General features: G+C 29.8%; 2 protein-coding genes across 2 annotated transcripts; one reads left to right on the top strand and one right to left on the bottom strand.

The window, feature by feature from the left end:
- The first annotated feature begins 10,930 nt into the window (after positions 1–10,930).
- LOC101219954 (aluminum-activated malate transporter 2) lies at positions 10,931–14,696 on the top strand. Its single transcript, XM_004139091.3, has 5 exons — positions 10,931–11,411; positions 11,520–11,660; positions 12,634–12,906; positions 13,440–13,681; positions 14,092–14,696. Exons 1-5 carry the CDS (start codon positions 11,132–11,134, stop codon positions 14,518–14,520), a joined length of 1,365 nt encoding a protein of 454 aa, XP_004139139.1. The 5' UTR covers positions 10,931–11,131; the 3' UTR covers positions 14,521–14,696.
- A 2,513-nt stretch (positions 14,697–17,209) lies between these two features.
- Positions 17,210–20,670, bottom strand: LOC101219712 (aluminum-activated malate transporter 2). Its single transcript, XM_004139090.2, has 6 exons — positions 20,354–20,670; positions 19,771–19,911; positions 18,846–19,118; positions 18,602–18,708; positions 18,302–18,448; positions 17,210–18,000 (listed from the first exon to the last, which is right to left on the bottom strand). The coding sequence occupies exons 1-6, from the start codon at positions 20,637–20,639 to the stop codon at positions 17,533–17,535; spliced, it is 1,422 nt and encodes a 473-aa protein (XP_004139138.1). The 5' UTR covers positions 20,640–20,670; the 3' UTR covers positions 17,210–17,532.
- Positions 20,671–21,573: the final 903 nt, after the last annotated feature.

Genomic DNA, 21,573 nt, shown 5'->3' with positions numbered 1-21,573 from the left:
ACTTGATACACTGCAGATACATTTAGTATTCTTCACTTATACAATCGATTGATTAAATGCACTTGATATGCTTGAAATCCTACTTATACACTTGATATACACTTGTAAACTTGATTCATATACTAGATAATGATTCACTTTACTGATATGCTTTAACAATATATTGTTGATATACTTGATAATGATATACTGAGTTACATCATTCATATACTTAATAATACTCTAATGAACTGCATAAAATTTGAAAAAACAAAAATCACGTAATAAGTATATTAACCAACTAACACATATAATATAAGTATATCACAACACTAATATACGAAACTAAGACAAAGTAAAACAAAAAAATTAATGTAAAAAAATAAAACAAAATCATTTGGGATCAAATTCAAATGATTAGGACCTTAAAAAGTGTGAGCATAAATAAATAATGTATAGGACATTAAAAAGAAGAAGAGAAATGAGTTATTGAAGGGTAATTTAAGAATAATATCAAATTTAAGATGGAGAAGTGAAAATTTTGCCATAATTGCAAAATTCTAAAACAATGTGCTATAATTGCTATATCATATTCTTAAAATGCTATCCTATGCAATTTTACTTTAATTTATTTTGGTATTTTTAAAAATGCCACTATTATTTAATTATAATTATCCATATTGTTAATAAATGGTTTAAAATATAATAAATCTAGAATCTTGTAGATATATTTGCCATTATTATAGGAGAGTTGGTGCAATCTCCTCTAAAAACAAAATCCCAGAGTTAGTTAGGGTTTACTAATTAAAGTTAAAGGTTGTTTGTAAAATACATTGTCTTTCTCAAATGTGTGATATTGTTCCTCATGTTGGATCCATTAAAATACATTATACTTTTGATCTATGAATTATTCTATAATGATGGATAGAGCCAGGAATAATATAATTAAACCATGTTCATGACAAGTCGTTCTCGAAACTACACTGTATTTTTTACTATACAAATTACACTATAGTCAAAAGAAAATCCCAACTTATTCCCAGATAATGAGGATGTATTTAATAGTGTCAAAGTCCAACACATATCTTAGATACCAATATTTTTTCGTTCCAAAGAACCAATATGTTAGATTTACAATAATTGAACACACAAATACAAAAAAGACAAATACTCCGTAAGGCAACTATCGTTACAAACTATATATATACACATAATGTATCTTGACCCTAAATGATAATATATGACATGAATTTTAGATTACGACACACTGAATGTATCTAATTCAAAAAGAACGATACTTGAATTTAATACGAATAACCTACAATAGAGTATAACTGCAAATATCCTTAGGTGGCTGTAAGATACATGAAATACACTGTATTTCAATGAACATAGGCACATATTTTTTTCCATACAACCAAACAAATCCATTAATAATAGAGAACACTCTAAAGAATTAACAATTTCATAACAAAATCGAGTACTTAAAAATGATAACTAAGAACTAAGAGAAATGCTAAAACGAGAACTTAACTTTGTATGAGTTCTTTACACAACCAACAGTTGTGACCTCTTTGACCACACTTGCTCAATGAATAGTAGTTTTTTCCCTAAAAATAAAGTAAACTTATTTTATTAGATCTCCCAACTTGACGTTTACTTGGGGTGGAAGGAGTCCATTGTTGCCACCTTGGTATATATTCCTAATTTGATCTACACTACCAATAGAACATATTCCCTTCTTGTACAAGTTTATCAAATTTGAAACATAGTAGAACTTATCAGTGTACATGTGCAGATGAAGATTTCCTGCAAATAGTGAAATAAAAAAAATAAGATACTGTTAAAATCTGATTGGAGTACATGTAAATTATATTGTATTTCTATGTACTGACCAATTGTAATTTTTTTAAAAAGGAATTACAGTACATTTGTGATTAAGTATGCCTGAGTTGTTTCAGATTAGTGCATTCGAGAATGCTGACAACATGGCATATGAGGCCTTTGGAGTACCTCTAATGGAATTCAAATTAGACCTTGAAAGATTTGAAGACGGAAAAAGTCTACTTTGAATATATTCTACAAATCCTTGAAATGAAGATGAAAATGGAACATATACCTGATAACGTGAATAAATGACCATTATTATAGCCATTTTTGTTAGAATAATGGGGTAAGACGCATAAGGAGATGATCAGAACACATCACTTATGTTGTAAATGCATAAATATTTAGAAATATGGCTTTCATAAATGTCGTGCGTATTTTACACGGTTATAATGTTTAAACGCAAGACAAATGAGAAAAGAAAAAAGGAGCAACTCACACTTGACATCTCGCGCAAAGGCAAAGCGATGGTTCACGCTTGACGATAAACAACCCTAGACGATGAACCTAAACATCACACGAGCAAAGCTCACAAAAAGACAAGAATGGTAGTTGTAATGATGTGACTTTGTTGGGACAGATGACAGTGCTGACACACTCAGAAGAATAGAGTTTTTCCACCGAAAAAGCAGTCTATACAAGCACTTCATCCCCACTGAGAGAAGGGGGTCCGAATAGGCTCGGAGTCTGAATAGGTTAGAGAGAAAGAAAGACTCAAAATGGTCGAAGAAAATTATAAAGAGAGAGAGAGAGAGCTTGAACAAGCTACCTGGAGATTAAACAACTGTGATAAAAGAAAAGATTATTTGTTGTTGATCTCCGAACTTGTAGTAACATTTTTCATTATTCTATATATTCTTTTTCTATTTCATTGTAGTGTATATATTGTTCATATTGTACAGTGGTCGAAGGCCTATATTCTTTATACATAAACTGCATATTTATATCTTTTCAATCCACCATTTCTTAACTTCTCATCTATCTTTGTGTTAATAAATGAGAAAAGTTGGGATAAGTCTTGATAAGGAGTTCAACTTATAAACTTTCTTGCATTAGTGAGCTATGTTCACTTGGCTAGTGTAAATGGCTAACTGTCTCAAATTGTAAGTAGCAAGGATAAAATTAAATGCACGCAGGGAGGAGTTTGGTGACAAACTTCGCTTTAGCGAAGTAGCTTCCAACACATTTATATCCCGAAAGGTGAACAAGTGCGGACAATAGGCACTGAGAGGTTGTCGTCCTTAACCGAGGAGTCCTATAAGTATTATGAGTCACGTTCTTTTGGTATAATTTGCCTAAGCAAGCATAGTCATTTGTATCCCAACAAGCGAACAAGTGTGGCGTTTAAACACTTCTAGAGAAGGTCGCCTTAATCATGTGCTAATTATGTAATTATAACGCGTTAAGGTTATCGCAACGCCATGGCGTAGAATTTTCTTCACCCGTCATCTACATACAATTTAGTTCAACTCATTCTCCCTTAACTTAAATTGCTCTCTATGCATGAGTCTCGAGCTATAAATAAGTAATTGTAGTTAGTGTACATTCTTTCAATTTAATTACTATAAAGCCTAAACGATAAGTGAAATCTAGAATTAACATTTATCACAATTCCCTGTGTTCGATCCTGGATCACCCAAGTAAACCTATTATTCGATTGCACTTGGACGAGCCATAGGAAAATTTGTAGTCAATGAGAACTTAGGTATTATGCAATGAAGAGGTACATAGTGAGCATTTTGCATGTCATGATCATGACCCATGACTCATCGCCTAGAACCAAAGTATGCTATACAGAGAGTTATGGTGAGCGCATTTTGCGTGATGACTTGACTCAATGGTGTATTGCACTTGCGTTACACACACACGAAATTAGTAAGTCTAAACTGACAACCAAGTTTTTGTACCTCAACACCACGATAATTGAGATACTAGAAAAATTTAATCCATCTACCATCTAAAACAATCTTTACTCGTTGTAAGCTATTACAAAAACTTGTTTGCTATAATTCCACTACTGCCTTCGAAAACTAATGCTAAGGAATTTACTATAAAGATTGTAATTAACCGATAAAATATGTTAAACACTATCATCTTCAAAAACTAATGCTAAAGGATGTACTGTAAAGATTGTAATTAATCGACAAAAGATGTTAAACAAATAACATAAAGTTTACAAATTTTAAAAAAGAAAATTTTCAAAAATAGCAAATTTTAAAAATATTGACAATCAATAACAAAAATTTTAAATTCTATCAGTGATAGTCACTGATATGCTACAGTAATAGAAGTTTATGAATAGTTATCATTGACAGAACCCAAAATTTTGTTATAGCTTGTAAATATTTTAATTTCTTTTGCTATTTTTAAAAATGCTCATTTTAAAAATACACATTTTTTGAATTTAGAATCTTAAAAGCAAATAACATGAATAATAATATAAAAAATGCTAATTTTTGAAATATTTTTCAAAATAAATATAAATAACATACATTTTAAATTTTCAAACTTTAAAATAATGAACGTATTACGTATAAAGATTTTAACATATTTTTTTATATTTTTAAAATATATATAACTGCCACCAAAATATATTTCTTTTTAAATAAAAAGGAAAAAAATATTAATAAACCTAAGTTGAACTAAATTTAAGAAATCTAATCTAAAATATAATTTTAAATTTCTATTAAAAAATATATTATGTATTATTTAATTATAATTACCGATATCGTTAATAAGTGACTTAAAATATAACCAATCAAAAATCTTGGAGATATATTTGTCATTATTGTAGGGAGGGGTTGCTCCAATCTCCTCCAGCAACAAAATCTCATATTTTAGGTAGGATTTACTAAAGTTGAAAGTTGTTTGTAAAATACAATGTCTTTGTGAAATCTACGATATTTTGTCTCATGTTGAAGCCATTAAAATACACTATACTTTTAATCTATGAATTATCCTATAACAAAAGGTAGATTCGAGATTAATATAACTAAATAAATGGACGCGCTTAGATTGCTTTTGCTATGTTTCTTATTCCTGCTACCTTTTGTCATTTTCCAAGTTGTTATCTACAATTTTACTATTTCTACAGTTATCTAAAAGAATAATAAGGTTTGGGTGAGAAATGGCACCCTAGACCCATTGAACCTAGAGAGAAGTTTAGTTCATGTCAAAGTCCAAATTAACATCGTCTCAACCCAAAGCTTCAACTCAAGACAAAAAATGGACTTTATAGAAAGATGCCTTGAAATGACTCAACTTTTCTATCTAAGTCGAGGTCCTTAATTACTTTAACATAAAGACACTTTGTTTAAACATAAAAGTTCATAAATTCTATAAGAAAATAAAATAGACATCAAAGAAATTTTAGTCGGGCCTTATTTCAAACAAAACAAGATACAAAAGTACCATTTATAAAATCACTAACAAACAAGTGGTTGTTCTAACCACAAAACTCAGTTTAATCATAAAACTTAAAAACATTAAAGACCTTAAGCAAAAGCAAATTTTAAAAACTAGGTTACCATCTAACGGTCATGAGTTCTTTTTATCCCTCATCCGTGTACCTCTCACATTACCTTTGCCAGAAAAAGTTAAACAAGAAAAGGGTGAGTATAAAAGTATACCTAGTAAGAGACCCACTACTGATCCCGTTAGGGATAAAAATTATTAACTTCCTATTGGGAGGTACCTTACATCATATTAGTCTGGTACTCCCAAAGGATGCATTTATCAGTCTAGTGTTTCCGAAGGATGCACACATCAATCTAGTGCTTCCGAATGATGCACATATCAGTTTAGTGCTCTCGAAGAATGCACAAGAAGTGGTGATCCGGTAGGACACCTGCAAGGTATACTACCCCATAGATAAAACTAACAATTTCCCCTCAGTCCATTCTAATAATTGAAATAGTCTAATCAATAAAATGCAATCCAACCTATTGTCAACATTTCAGTTCAACACATAAACAGTCAAATTAACCATACTAGTATATAAACAATCATCAACATAGTGATTCACCAAAACAATCAAACTTATGCATAAGAGTCAACCTCCTCAGATCAGTCAACAGTAAACCAACAATACATTCTAAAGCATATCAGTCAAACATTCTCAATTTAGTCAATTCGACCTTCTCAATTTAGTCAATACATTGCAACTTTGATATAGGGATCAATAGTAGAAAATCTCTTACCATAACTTTACTTAAACTCCTTTATCAAACTAATGTCCAACGAACCAACCTAAACATAATTGAACAGAAATCAATCACTTTCACAATTACTTTCACCCATTCAATTCACCCAAATGTGAATTCCAAACTTACACACATAAATGAAGGATAAACTTTTAATGAAGCTTGCTATAAAACTTAAAGATTCAAGCACAAACTCTCCAATATCACCTTCAAGGGTCAAATAATAACTCAACCGAATAATACAACATCAATACTTAAACAAAAGCTACGAAAACAACCAGAAAAATCCACAAATTTCACCCTTACCACAAACTACAATAGTTCCCAATGGCAGAGGCAACAACTTCGAATAGATGGAATTGACGCATGCAAAACAGATCTAAGGGGTTGGCTTGGAAAGGTGAGCGATGACTTGCACGCACAGCTGGGAGAGACAAAGAAGTGTGCTGAAGGCGGCCGGGTGAATGACAAAAATTTATTTAAATTAATAAAATAGCAAAAAAAATATGGAAAAATAAAATTTATTTAAAATCATGTGCTATGGGTTGCTTTTTTATAATTTATTTGTCATCTAGATGCAATTTCTCTTGGATAAATGACAAAATTTTATTTAAATTAATAAAATAGCAAAAACAAATATGGAAAAAATTACTAGAACAATGCCTTTAATGCCCCTACCTAAGTGAAAAACTTGAATTCTAAATACTTATTCAAGAAACCACAAATACCCTATAATTAAATCAAACTCCCAACTCAGAATTAGGGCCTACCAAATTCCTAATTTCCTCTAAAAGCCAAAAATTAACACCTATCACCATCAAAGCTCAACGTAATTTCTGCACATCTTCTTCAAAACGTGCGCGTTCAAGAATTCAAATGTTATCAATCTCTCCACATCTTTCAAACCTTTCAAACACTTAAATTGTTTTTTTTTTAATATAATTAGTTATGGAAGACTAATGGTTTTTCATTTACATTTCTTCAACTTTTATTACTACATAAAGGGCTTCCTTGATTTCTTTCTACCAACATTATTGAGTATTTTATTCCATTAGTTTGTTATTCTTTCCCTCTCAATTTTTTCTCCAAAAGTTCAATATTTAGCATCTGAAGATGAAAATTCATTTGAAGAAGATCGAGTGGATATAAAAAAAAAAGTAAAGATGCAAAGATAGTCAATATTTTGATACCCCTAGGTCCTAACTCACCTAGCTAGATATGCATACTAAAAAAGAATACAACATTATTTATTACTTGATTTTTTTCTTATTTCCTTAAGTAACATAGTAAATAGAAGATGATAGACTGTATTACTCACATGAAACTAACCTCTTTAATTTCTACGAATATATATTTCTTTTCTACTATATATAAAAGCATGGATGAGGAGACATTTTTTGTTCCAACTTTGTCCTTTCATTATAAGGTTTTTTTTTCGAATTCATTACTATTTTGGTGGCAATTTTGTAATTTAAATACAAAAATTAATGTAGTTAACTGATAAATTAAATTAATTTTTCAAAGTTGTTTTATTAATATGATTGTGGAATTTTATAATGGTCTATATTTTACTTTTATGTTATTTATTTAATTAATTTATTATTCTCTTATTCCAATGTTTCTTCCTTAATGTAAGAAAATAGCTCTTCCTATATCTAAAAAAAAATCACTTTTCTCTCTAATTAATTAATTATCTTATTAAAACTTCTCTTTTCCACATCAATTCTTTTCATCTTTCTCTTTAACCTTTTGTCTTCCAACTATTCACATTCTCCAATCTCTTATTAACTCTTCTATATATAAATATGTCTATTTGTATTCCTTCATGGGTGTTTAGATAAATGTGATCTAAATATATGTTTGTGTTTATTTTTTTCATGAGATATGTTTGAGTCATGTAACCATAAAGATCTTTTTTTTAGAATGTAAAATAGGAAATCTTGAACATTATAAAATAATACATTACTTGCTCGTGTTTTTTTTTTCATTTAATTAATTTTTGTTTTTTATTAGAGTTGTTTTATTAATAAAACACTGAACTGTGGTTAATACATTTTTATTGTGTTTGAATTATGTAACTTTATTGAAATCTAATTATAAATTATAGTTAAAGGTAATACCAAGTGTCAAGGTAGAAATATGAAAGTAGCTTTTCCGCTTTTGTCACAAGAAATTCATTAAAAATAATAAAAAAAAATTCAAATTCAAATTATTTTAGAGTTTTAAAAGTTTTAGAAGTTGAATAGTTTTATAAAGTATTTAATAATAAGTCATAACAAATTTATGATTTTACAATAGATTATAATAAATTTTAAAATTTGAAAAGTTTAAAAATTTCAATAATTTAACAAGACTACTCAACTCTTAAAATTAAATAAACATCACCTTTTTGTCCCTCCAATAGATGTTTTCACGCTTTCTTTAATGAGTACAATCTTCTTCCTAATAAGAAATAATATAAACTTTGAAAAAAATATTGTATTTTTAAAATGAAAGTAACACGTTTTGAAGAAAAAAAACAACAACAGAGTTTTATTATAATTCAAGATATTAACATTAATTGCAAGAATATTTTTTAATGCATTATATCTTATAGAATACTAATACATTAAAACATTAACATAAAATCACTTTTATCCTCTCAATTTCTGCACCCATTTTGGATGACCTTTTTATAAACATTTTTTCTTCAAAAAACTCATTATCAAATAACTTTAATGATAACAATAATAATGCGTATCTTTATACTTTTTTTTTATAAATGATGTATCTTTTGTATTTTTGGAAATTAAATTTGTTGAATTTTGTTATATGTGATTTTTTCATTCACTTCCTACTCTTTTACATTCATTTAACAAATTAAAAGATTCACAATGCACGTGTTGAAAGACTAATCCTTATAAATATGTGGATGGATCCATAATTTTTTTTTTAAATATAACATAAAGAGTAGGACTTGGCAGAATATTATTGGACTAACTTCTAATATCTGTATGTATTATTTTAGTTATGTAACGAATATAAAGCTAGAAGGGACTCGAACCCTCCCTGCATTTATAAGAAAATGTATTTAAAAGCTATATTGGTGAAAACTTTCAATTACTTCTCCCTCTCATGTTTTGGGCAACTATTTCATTCTTATTTTAAAAAGAAAATGCCTACTCATTGCATCATTCTCTCCAATATGATATAATTATATGCTCCACGTAGAATCTCCTTCTATATTTTATTTTACCAAGAATGTCTACACATAATAATTTTTCTCAGTAAAATAATTACAATGTAGAACTTCAGTTGAGTTAAACTTTTCAAATTTCAAATCACCACCCAAATCTTTTTCAGTTTCATATATTTTCTCTATTATTAAATAACAAATAATTAAATTTAAATAACTTATAGGAAAAGCCCCCAAAACTTAAAAGAAGGTAGGGTTTTAGGATGAACTCAATGAAATAACTAATTTGTATTGAAAATTTGACAGTGAAGATTTTGCTGCTGATCGATAAGTTGACTTAATAACATTCCAATATTTGGACGTAAGCACAAAATTAAATAAAAGGAAAAGAGATAATAGAATACTGGGAATAAAAGTTAATAATAAAGTGAACGATTTAAAGTTTGATATATAGAAAAATACAATAACGATAATAATAAAAACAAAATGGGAAACAGATGGCATTGTGAATGAATGATTTGTGGAACAAATAGGTGGAACCTGATGACTCAAAATGTTAGGTAATCAAAGTATTTTATATCCTTTTAACTAAACATAAACAAGTTCAAATTTGTCTTTTTCTCCCACTTTATTTTATGTTACTTAATTTTAGAAAAAATTTCAGGTGCATATTCTCCTGTACCCATGTGCAACTTATTTCATTCTTCAACCTAACGTTTTGTCACACCACATTCTTGTTCCCAATTACATCTATACCTATAGAGTTCATGTTCTATCACTAGTAAGAGTTTACAGCATGCACTAGGATCAATCTCTTCAAGGTTTTCTATATTTTCAATTCCTTTAAAAGATCATTATATACTTAATTATTAGCCTAAACTCCATTGTAATTATTATTATTTATTTATTTATGATTGGAGTGAATTCAATAAATTGGTAGGTATAGATGAGTGAGAGAGGGTGTGAAAAGGTAATTAATTTTGGTAGCTTCTGGAAACCAAATCGAAAACGACGAACCAGACCACGAAATTTCTTCCACAATTCCTTTTTGTTATTGGCAACACATCGCTCAACACCTGTCTCTTACTAACCCAATTTCACTCTTTTTTTCTTTACTTCAATATTTGTCTACTCAAATATATTTATATTAATCATCATAATTCTCTTTCATTTTCATTTACTCTCATATTTTCTTCCATCTAATTACTCTTATCCTTCCTCATATTTTTATGTTAAAAAATATAACTCAAACTACATATATATTAAAATTAAAGTTTTATATTGTTTTATTTTTCTTACTAAATAGTAAATTTAAATTTTGCGTGAAAAGATATTTAATTTTATACAAAATCTTACACAAATACAAATGACTTTATACAATACTCGTAGTTATAATATTTGTCCTAAGAAAAATAGGGATATTTCTTTCTTTTCTTTTAAGAGAAAAATATTTATGTGCAAAAAGCTAATGATATCAACTTTTCCATTTTCACTTATTAATGTTTGGCTAACGTTCATGCACCTTTTATGTATCTTATTATTTTAGGGAAATACTGTAGTAGAATTAAAGTGTACGTAAAGATATTTTAATCTTAATTTAAAAGGACAATTAAACCCCACTTGAATAGTAATTAAAAAAACAATTATATACCTTGAAAACCATATATATTTCAGACACACCAATAATGGTTGATACCTTTTGTTTGTGATACACTCTCAAGCTAGCTATCATCTTGGATCTTCAATCTTTCACTTTTACGCGTAGCTTCCTTCTATATATGTACACAAACTCCATTACTAATTCTCATATAAAAAAGTAGAGAACTTTTAGACCATCTCCTTCTTCTTCCATTCCAAATACAAACTAGTTTTGAGGTGGTTTTGAGACATGGAGATGGCTAATGAGAAGAGTGGAGGACTTTTGGCTAGTTGGAGTGAAGGACTCAAAGCCAAAATTTCAAAGATAATGGCCAAGGTGATCGAGTTATTTAAGAAGACAAAGAAACTGGCGAAGGATGATCCAAGGAGAGTAGTTCATTCGCTCAAAGTTGGTTTAGCCATCACTTTGGTGTCATTGTTCTACTACTTCGAGCCCCTCTACGATGGCCTTGGTGCCTCCGCTATGTGGGCTATCTTAACCGTTGTTGTCGTCTTTGAGTTCTCCATAGGTAAATATGTATGTTTGTTTCTGTTGTAAATTTTAGTAAAGTAGTAGATGTTTTAATTACTAAACTATTATCGTTGGTTTTGTTCCGTCATACTGTTTGTTGAAATAGGAGCAACACTTGGACGAGGATTGAATAGGGTTTTGGCGACGTTTCTAGCTGCAGCTTTGGGATTTGGAGCACATTTTTTGGCGGATTTGGCTGGAGATACAGCCCAACCTATTATGCTGTCGCTCTCTGTTTTCTTTCTTGGTATGCAATTCTAGTTCTAAGCTTTTCAACTATACAATATCTTTTATTCATAATATACTAGAGATTATTGTTTTACAACTTCAAACAAAATAAAATATGTCAATTACCTTTCAAATGATTGTTCACTTTGCCCATCAACATTGAATATTATATTACATTTTATTTTTTAGTCATGAGACTAGTCATTATTTTTATTCTTAATTATTTCTTAAATTTTATTATATTTTCCACGTTGTCATGATTCTCTTTGCTTCATCATTCTATGAATACCTATTTTTTAAAAATAAAACTAATACTATAAACTATTTGGGAATATATAATTAGTGGGGCATCTAGATATGTTTCTTTTTCTATATATATAAATTTCAACAATTTCTTACTTTTTCTCAATAAAAACAAAATATAACATGATTAGATTATGAGTTGTGACACTATGAACTTAATTTAATTTGGTTAAATTTATGGATTTTTAAATGTCTGGACTTAACTTTAATTTGGTGATTTCTGTAAACAACATTTGTTTTTCACTTTGTTTGTTAAAATTGATTTCATAATTCAACAGTTTAAAAAGAGTATTCAAAATTTAAAAACTAAAAAATGCTTTTCTAAAAATGTTGTTTATATTTTTGATATTTGACTAAAATTTTAATTATTGTATCTTAAGAAAGATACACGTTTTTTAAAATAAAAATGAAATGGTTATCGAAAGTGATCTAAATAGTAATTTTGTGTTTTTTTTTTAAGAAAACACTCCAAAATATTAAGCTGTAATAGTAGTAATAACAGGAACCGAAGAGGATTGGAATAAAAATGATGTGGATAGAGTTAACCAACAAGCAAGGTTAAAAGTTTCCAACCCGATATAATGGTTTAGGAGAAGGATATATATCTGAATCAATTTAGCTGTGCTTAATTGGAAGTGTGCACATTCACTTATGTTGATCATATGTTTGATATAAGTATGAATATGCAGCTGCAATAACGACATTCGTGCGATTCTTTCCTCGAATAAAGGCAAGATACGACTATGGCTTCCTCATCTTCATCTTAACGTTCTGTTTGGTATCGGTGTCGGGTTATAGAGAAGATGAGATTCTTAAAGTTGCCTACAGGAGAGCTCTTACTATTCTCATTGGAACCTTTATTGCCATTCTCATCTGCATATTGATATGCCCTGTTTGGGCTGGTGATGATCTTCATTCTCTTGTCTCCAACAACATTGAGCAACTCGCCAACTTCTTCCAAGGTATGTTCCCACTAACTCTTATCTCTTTCTCGTCAGGGCCAAAAATGCCTAGGAAAACAGTAACAGTAAATATACCTTAATTTTTTATCCAATACTTATAGTTAGGCACAGACAAATTTAGCAATCCACATCTAGTGGATTGAAGATGATTAGAAAAACATAAAGAAATGGAGAATCAACATATATATGTATATATATTTACATAGTTTAGTTATACCTCGAGCAGAAGAAGTAGAGCAATTTTATTATTAGAAATAATAATACCATATTACATTTAAATTGGTATAAATTATAAATTGTAAAGACTAAATTGACTTCGGGTTTTCATATCTAACAAAATGAACCAAAATATTTATAAATATAGTAAGATATGGTCGTCTATTTGCAATAAAGCCCATTAGGACTACTATTTGTGATACATGTAGATGTTTAATTTTTTCAATAGTTTTGTCATTAAAAATAATTTTGAACGAGCTCGTTTTGATGAAAGGGTTGATTTGTTTTTTTTTTTTTTTTTTTTTTTTTTTTTAAAGGTTTTGGGGTTGAATATTCAAATGAATGGAAAGAAGATGAGGGGATTGTTGAAGGATTTAAGAGTGTATTGACATCAAGACAAACTGAAGAGTCACTTGTTAACTTTGCAAGATGGGAACCAGGCCATGGCACCTTCAAGTTTCGTCATCCATGGAAGCAATATCGCAAGATTGGAAGCTTAACTAGGCAATGTGCTTATCGACTCGAATCCCTTAACACCTACCTTCTCGCTGAATCTCAAGTAACAAGCTTTTCTTCCTTCTTCTAAACATTTTATCAATACACATAGCTTTAATTTTCATTTTTAATTTATGGTCTATTTGGTTTATTTTTTCTAAAATTGAGTCACATCTTGGAAATAATTGAATTGAAGTAAGTTTCTCACTTTTTTAACCTAATTAAAATGAACCCAAGTCTCTAGACAAAAAATAATGAAAAGTAGTTTTTAACTAAAAGTTTGACATCAAACCAAATCATATCTTAAAAAGAAAAATTGAGCTCCTAAAATTACAAGACTACAAAAATAACTAATGTCGAAGTCGAACCATGGGAAACAAGTACAAAATTTAATCATGGAAGTAATATATTTGTCTATTTGAGATCATGCTCAGAAAAGTAAAATTAACAAACATATTCTGTTGTTTTATACAGACTCCATTACATATCCGCGACCAACTCAAGGAGTCTTGCTCAAAAATGAGCACTGAATCAGGCAAAGCTCTGAAGGATCTAGCATCTTCCATAAGAACAATGACTCTACCGAGGTTGCCAAACCCTCACATCGAGAAGTCAAAGGCAGCGGCGAAGGACCTGAAAGCAGCGTTGAAGATCAGACCGTGCAATAGCAGCATTGATCTCCTGGAAATAGTACCGATGGCGACTGTGGCTTCTTTGCTCATTGATTCCATTTCTTGTATTGAGAAGATTGCAGAGTCAGTTGGTGAATTGGCCTCACTTGCAAATTTTAAGCGTTTTGAGGTTGAGAAATCAGCTAGTTTGAAATTTCAACAAGAACAGCAGCAAAAGTTGGCAACTCCAGCCATTGTCAGTGGCCATTGTCATGTTGTTACTATAGATTAGTGATAATGCTTTTTACGAATCTTTTTTTTCCCTTTTTTCTGTGGAATTGAAATTCACTTCATTGTGAACCATGTTGTATAATAAGAGATTTAGGAACAACTATACAAAATGACTACATTTTTAGAATACATTTTAAGAGCTTTTGGTTTTAAATTAAGGACACCTTTGTTTGAAAATATTTCATACTACCTTAAATTTATTATATTGAAATTTTGAAGTGAAACTGTAACGCTTCGATTTTGGTATGAGGGCCAATTTTTTCTTTCCATTTTGTTTCTGAATTTTTACAGAATTAGAAATGAGTTGCTTTTTTGTTAGGAAAATGCTTTAGGACCAACAACATCATGATCACATTTGTCACTCTTTTCTTAAAATATTATGACGGTGGCGGTGGAGCAGTATATGTTAATGATGCATGGTTTTGGTAGGTTATTACAGTACTGTTAGCACTATGCAAGTAGACGTTTCTGGTGTTGATAGGTTCTTATGGTGTAACACACTATGCAAGTGGATGTTGGTGGAGTTAATTAGGTAGCTTTCTTAAGCTATAAATAGTTTTGTATTTTAGTTGTAATTTGTGTGAAATGAAGTGAAGTGAATTCCTTTTGTCTTCCATTTCTCTTAATAGCATTAGGAAAATATACTTTGCTTCACCTTTGCAACTCCAAATTCTTTAATATCTCATATCGAAAGCCCAACAATAATTGGTATCAGAGCTTTATTCTTGAGAGATCTATGAGCGTGTTAAGTTGTCGAGTCATAGATATCCAAGCAAAAATTTCCAATTTCTCTTCAATTTCTGCACGGGTGTTTGATGGAGGTAACTATCAAGTATGAACAAGTCATAGAGCGCTAGACAGTTAATTGTTCGTTCAACTTGTCCTAGATTTTAATGCGACTAGTATATTAATCTAAATTTTGTATGCGTCATTGGTTTAATTAGTATTAATTAGTTGCTTAAGAAAATTTGGTTACCGTTTTCTAACCAAATTGGTTAGAATTTAACATTTAGATTTAGTGATCAAAATGTCATGACTGGGAGTCTTATTTAGACCTAACCTAGGATATTTTATTCATTGAATTTTACGATTCTCTTTTGTTTCATGCAATTTTTTTTCTCTTTCAATTGAAAACAATCTCAAACCTCCGTGGATACCTCAATTGGAAAATTATTTTGTTTGAGAAATTAACGTACTTCCTAGTTCGACTTGAAGTTACCACTAAGATTAGCGTGTGATTCGATTATTTACATAAATTTTGTGCAACAAAATCCATCTGTCATACATGTCATTTGTAAATTGTTTTTTAAAGAACCCTAAATATAATAATTGTTTTTTAAAGAACCCTAAATCTATCCTTTTGTCCAAACTATAGCGAATGAATTTGAAATTTAACCAAAGATATAATACATTACATAATAATATTTTAATTTTTAAAAAATTGATTTGACCATATAGCATGACATATACTATATTTCTTAATGTTTTTAACTTTATTTAAGGGGCACTTGCAAAAATGGCAAAATAAGTTATAATAATTAAGTTCATAGCACACACATTATATTATTTGCGAAAATGGCAAAAATGAAGCCCAGCCCACACATCAGGAGGTAAAATGTCACAAATGCCCTTGTTACTAATATACGTTTGATACACCTTATACACGTCTGATACACTATATACACGTCTGATATACCCAATACACCCCTTGATACACCTGATAATTTTTTATACACCCAATACATTTGATTTGATACACTTGATGCACCTGATACTATTTGACATACTCGATACTGAAACATTACTAATGTATGTTTGATACACCTGATACACTGCGGATACATTTAGTATTATTCACTTATACAATCGATTGATCAATATCCTTGAAGTTCTACTTATACACTTGATATACATTTGTAAACTTGATTCATATACTTGATAATGATTCACTTTACTGATATGGTTTAACAATACATTGTTGATATACTTGATAATGATTCACTTTACTGATATGCTTTAACAATATATTGTTGATATACTTGATAATGATATACTGAGTTATATCATTTATATACTTAATAATACTCCAATGAACTGCATAAAATTTGAAAAAACGAAAATCATGTAGTAAGTATATAAACCAACTAATACATATAATATAAGTATATCACAACATTGGTATACGAAACTGAGACAAAGTAAAAAAGAATTAACGTAAAAAAATAAAACAAAATCATTTGGAATCAAATTTAAATAATTAGGGCCTTAAAAAGTGGGAGCATAAATAAATAATGAGTATGACATTAAAAATAAGAAGAGAAATGAGTTATTGAATGATATTTTAGGAATAATATCAAATTTAAGATGGAGAAGTAAAAATTTTGCCATATTTACAAAATTTCAAAATGATGTGCTATAATTGCTATATTATATTCTTAGAATGTTATCCAATGCAATTTCTCTTTATTTAATATAATTATATATTTAAAATTTCCAATTTTAAATTTTAGATAAAAGAAAACGTAAAAATGTTTTTAGAATTGCATTATTGTTTGGACCAAATAGTTTTATGAAACATGAAAACAATCTGGATTGCAAACAAAAAAGATAATGATTTTGAGAAGGGAGAACCTGAGTTGAGATTGAATATATTTGGAACTAAAGAAGGAAAATGGGAGGAAAGATAGATGTGTGTTTAGATTTTATATATAAAAGACAATGTATTTTAGACCGCCCAATATAATGAAGCTCAAATGATCAGTTTTTGGTAAAAATAATTGAAGTATGACCAATAATGATACATCAAAATAAATGGTCTTAACAGAGACACATTGAGGAGGATCTCACACATCCAGCAGATGAAAAAACCTCACAATCTAGTATGGACATAAGTACATTAATTCCTCTCATTACTTATTGATTTTTGAGATGGAACAACACAAAAAATTTCATACTCTCTTTTATGTCAACAACTGCAAAAATCCATTTTGGATTTGAAAATGTTTCCGAAATATTAACAAGGAGACTGTTCATCGATGGTAATGGCATGATGAGCTAAAAGGACAGCAGCTCCATGGGATAACGGCTGCAATGCATATTGATCTTGATCTTGCAAATCCATTTGCTGTTCTGGTGCTACACTAGATTGTACTTCCACAGCCTTGAAACCTGCCATTGAAGCCAACTCTTGGACTGAATCCACAATCTTCTCAATGCAACAAATTGTGTCAAATAGAAGTGATGCCAATGAAACAACTTGAACAATCTCCATAGCATTATTTACTTCTTCAAATCTCCATTCTTCCAAATGAGACTTGAGATTTTCAGCTGCAATCTTCGCTTTCTCTATGTGGGATTTGGCTGTTAGTGGAAGAACCATTTTTCTTAGTGCTAATGCTAGTTCTCTTAATCCCCTACTTGATTCACTGCAAATCTTCATACATTCCTCTTTAAATTGACCATGGATTTGTTGTGATGGCATCTGTATATAAATGAAAATATCATGAGAATACATATAGGGAAGTCCAAGTTTCTTTATATGTTGGTACGTACATTGTAATCAACATTTTCGAATTATCCCCAAAGTTTCAAAAACAAGCGAAGATAGTTGCTAAAAATCCATTCAAGATATACCACCAACTAATCGTTATGGAATAGAGTAAGAATATCATACAAACTATATAGGAGTTGACAAAAGAATTATTGTTTTAGATGCAAAAGTGAGTCAAATCGATACAATTCTGATTGTGGAGAACAAAAATTTGCACTAAATTAAATCTTACTTGAAATTGGTTGGTTTTGAGGTATCCATTAAGAAGTTCAAGGCGATAGGCACACTCTCTATTCAAGCTTCCAATTTTCAAGTATTGCTTCCATGGATGGCGATATCTAAACTTCCCATGCCGAGGCTCCCATCTTGCAAGGTTAGTCTGCCCAAACACACACACATCATTAATTTAACTCAACATTTTTCCTAGCTAGGTGTGCGAAGTTATAAGTTAAATATGTCATTCGAAACGCAATTTCTGTCTCTCTTCATAAAAAAAGAGTTGTGTTTCGTTCGATCGAGCTTGAGTACTCACCAATGATTCTTCATTTGATTTCGAGTTGAGAATAGTTCTATACTTTTGCATGTCATCATTGGAAACTTCTCCTTCTTGTGATAATCCAAAAAATTCAGCCCCGAAGCCTGCCAAGGATTCGCATATACATCCATCAAAATCAATTCAAAAGAAGAGTGATCAATATATAATTTATCATATCAAAATGACTTTTTTGAAAACTATTTTATATTCTAATCAACCCAAATACATCTGCTGATCATACCTTGAAAGAATAGGGCAAGGGATTGAATGTTGTTGGCAACCAAACAGTGAAGATCAGTGCCAGCCCAAACAGGTCTCACAAAAATGCAAACAATGAGTGTGACACAGCAACCAATAAGAATTGTTAAAATTCTACTTAATGCAAGCTTTGCAATTTCCTCATCTCTGTATCCTGATAGTGATACCATACAGAATGTCAATATGAGTATCAGCAGCCCATAGTCATATCTTGCCTTAATCTTTGGGAAGAATCTTGTGAATGTTGATACTGAAGCTGCCATCCATTCAAAATACAAATTGAAAAAATAAGTATAAATTGCACTCTCAAAGTTTTCTCTTTAGTTTCTTATTTTGTTATTTTGCTCATGAAGAGGGGCTTTTGGATTGACATTTTTTAAAAAACAAATCATTAAATGACTAATGTAGGGGTGAGGATGAAAATATTTAATCTTTTGGTTAGAGATATATGATCATTTCTTAATCTGTTTAAGTACATGTAAATTGAGATAGTTCATCTTGTTAAACTATATGATATAGTTACGGTCTAAATTAATGTTAGGTTTAATAAAGAGCTTGGATATAATGAGTTCAACCTTTTACTATCAATCCCTTATGGTTATCAATATCTTACAAATATCTTTGACAATATAATAGAGTGAGTTAGGTGTTCCGATAAGATCTTTCGTCCATTCTTTATCATTAGACATAAAAAGAACCAAAAGATAGTTAAATGGTGACTACTAAACTAAAATATAGAAAAACAAACCTTCAAAGTTGTTAAGTTAGGATGTGAAAATTTTATTTGTTTTAGAAAACATATTATATAAAATTATTTTCATAATTTTAATGTAAATCGTGTCCTTTTACGCACTTTTTTTTATTACAAATTAAAAGAAACATTTGAGGAGGTGGAAGTAGAAGTATACCTAATATGAACACAAATAAGGCAAGTATTATTGGACGGCCAGTGTCTCCACCCAAGCTTGCCAAATAATGAGTTCCAAACCCTAGACCCCCAGCTAAAAGTGTTGCCATCACTCTATTTAAACCTCGCCCTAGTGTTCCTCCTGTTCATATAAAACATGTGTCAATAATGTAAAAGAATTGGAATTATACATAAAATTTATCGTAAACTTTCCACTTAATTTTTTAGCTTTCTAGTGATAGTTTATTAGCAGTAGTATTAAAATAGGTTGATCTTTGGAAGCTTTTATCTAGTCTTTCGAACCACTAAATGCGATTTTGACTTTAGAGTTTAGAAAAGTTTGTTATAAAATATCTCTATGTGATAGTATGATCCATTATCAGCAAAGTTTGTGAATGTAGCCAATGCACTTTTGATATAAACTATGTAAATCTCTAGATTGATTATTAGTTTACGTTTTTTCGTTTATCTATGTTTGTCGTTTTCATAACAACTATGATTTTTATTGTTTAAGTATTATTACATAATTTAATATGAATATGAATAAAAAGTTTAATTGAAAACTTTTACCATATTACACTTACCAACTGAAAACTCGAAAACAACAATGACAGTGACGATAGCCCACATTGTAGAGGTTCCAAATCCATCATACAAAGGTTTGAAATAGTACAACAAAGACACCAAGGATATTGCTAATCCAACCTTCAAAGCGTGAACTACCCTTCTCGAGTCGTCTTTTGCTAGCTTCTTCGCCATTGTTGCTAGCTTGACCGACACGGTAGAGAGTTTTGCAAATATGGGCTTCAACCATCTCAAGCATAAAGGTAGCAACCCTTCATAGCCATTAGAGTTTTTCTCAGTTGCCATTGTAGTGTTGAGTGAAGGCTTGTGAGTATGAAAACAATGGCATGTATCTCCACTTATATTAAGTGTTTGTATTCCGCGTAAAGAGAAAAGGAATAAAGCACTTGCATGTGAATACTGGAAAATTTGTTTAATGTGTTATAGTTTATTAATTTCTTTCATTTGGCATTTATGAGTGTACTCTCCTTTGACTGTTTTCTTGGTTAACGTACAAACAATTTCTTAAATATTGTATTCACATGTCATTTAATAAATCCATGTTTTCAATACCATATTTTAAATATGGTACTCAATTTCTCAGTTTGTAAAATAATATTTTCAAGAATTAGGTACTGACGTTTTGATAATTGAGCATTATATACACATATATAATGATCGATTGGCTTATCACATGTATCTTGTCTGTCACATTAAAAAATTTATTGATAATAAATGTATGTTGTTGGAAGAAAATTTTGAAGGCACGGTAGAGAGGGAAAAAGGTTACTTGTGTTATTACATATTTTGAATACTCTTTGGCTTCATACAAATAATGAGAAATCACTCATATTTATACTAGTTGGCATTCATAATTCTACGTATAGGATTTTGCTAACATAACACATTTTTTATCTAATGATTACAAAATATTTTCTATCTAGTAGGTAAACCCAGAGTTCAAATTCCTTGGTTGCACATTAATTACCAAGTTCAACCCAAACTTAACAAAATTAATTACTTCTGAGTGGACTTTTCTTATTCAAAACAAAGGAGAAAATATATCAAATTTATGCAAAAATAATCGGGCTCCATCCACTTTTCTCAATGCGGATTTTAAATATGTAAGGTTGGGTTAATTACCTTTTTTTTTTTCTTTCCATTTTCTTTTACTTATGGGTTATTTTATATATTTATCTTTCTATCTTATTTAAATGTTTGTGTTGGATTAGGGTCCATT

This window comes from Cucumis sativus, chromosome 1, assembly GCF_000004075.3.
Source record: "Cucumis sativus cultivar 9930 chromosome 1, Cucumber_9930_V3, whole genome shotgun sequence".
Classification (NCBI taxonomy): domain Eukaryota; kingdom Viridiplantae; phylum Streptophyta; class Magnoliopsida; order Cucurbitales; family Cucurbitaceae; genus Cucumis; species Cucumis sativus.
The sequence above is the reverse complement of the archived record's forward strand: the minus strand, read 5'-3'. Positions and strand labels throughout refer to the sequence as shown.

Coding starts and splice junctions, on each gene's coding strand:
- LOC101219954 (XM_004139091.3), top strand. CDS start 11,132: ATGGAGATGGCTAATGAGAAGAGTGGAGGACTTTTGGCTAGTTGGAGT. Junction 11,412..11,519: donor CGTCTTTGAGTTCTCCATAG/GTAAATATGTAT, acceptor TTGTTGAAATAG/GAGCAACACTTGGACGAGGA. Junction 11,661..12,633: donor GCTCTCTGTTTTCTTTCTTG/GTATGCAATTCT, acceptor ATGAATATGCAG/CTGCAATAACGACATTCGTG.
- LOC101219712 (XM_004139090.2), bottom strand. CDS start 20,639: ATGGCAACTGAGAAAAACTCTAATGGCTATGAAGGGTTGCTACCTTTA. Junction 19,912..20,353: donor TGTTTTCGAGTTTTCAGTTG/GTAAGTGTAATA, acceptor TTATATGAACAG/GAGGAACACTAGGGCGAGGT. Junction 18,449..18,601: donor AATCAAATGAAGAATCATTG/GTGAGTACTCAA, acceptor GTGTTTGGGCAG/ACTAACCTTGCAAGATGGGA.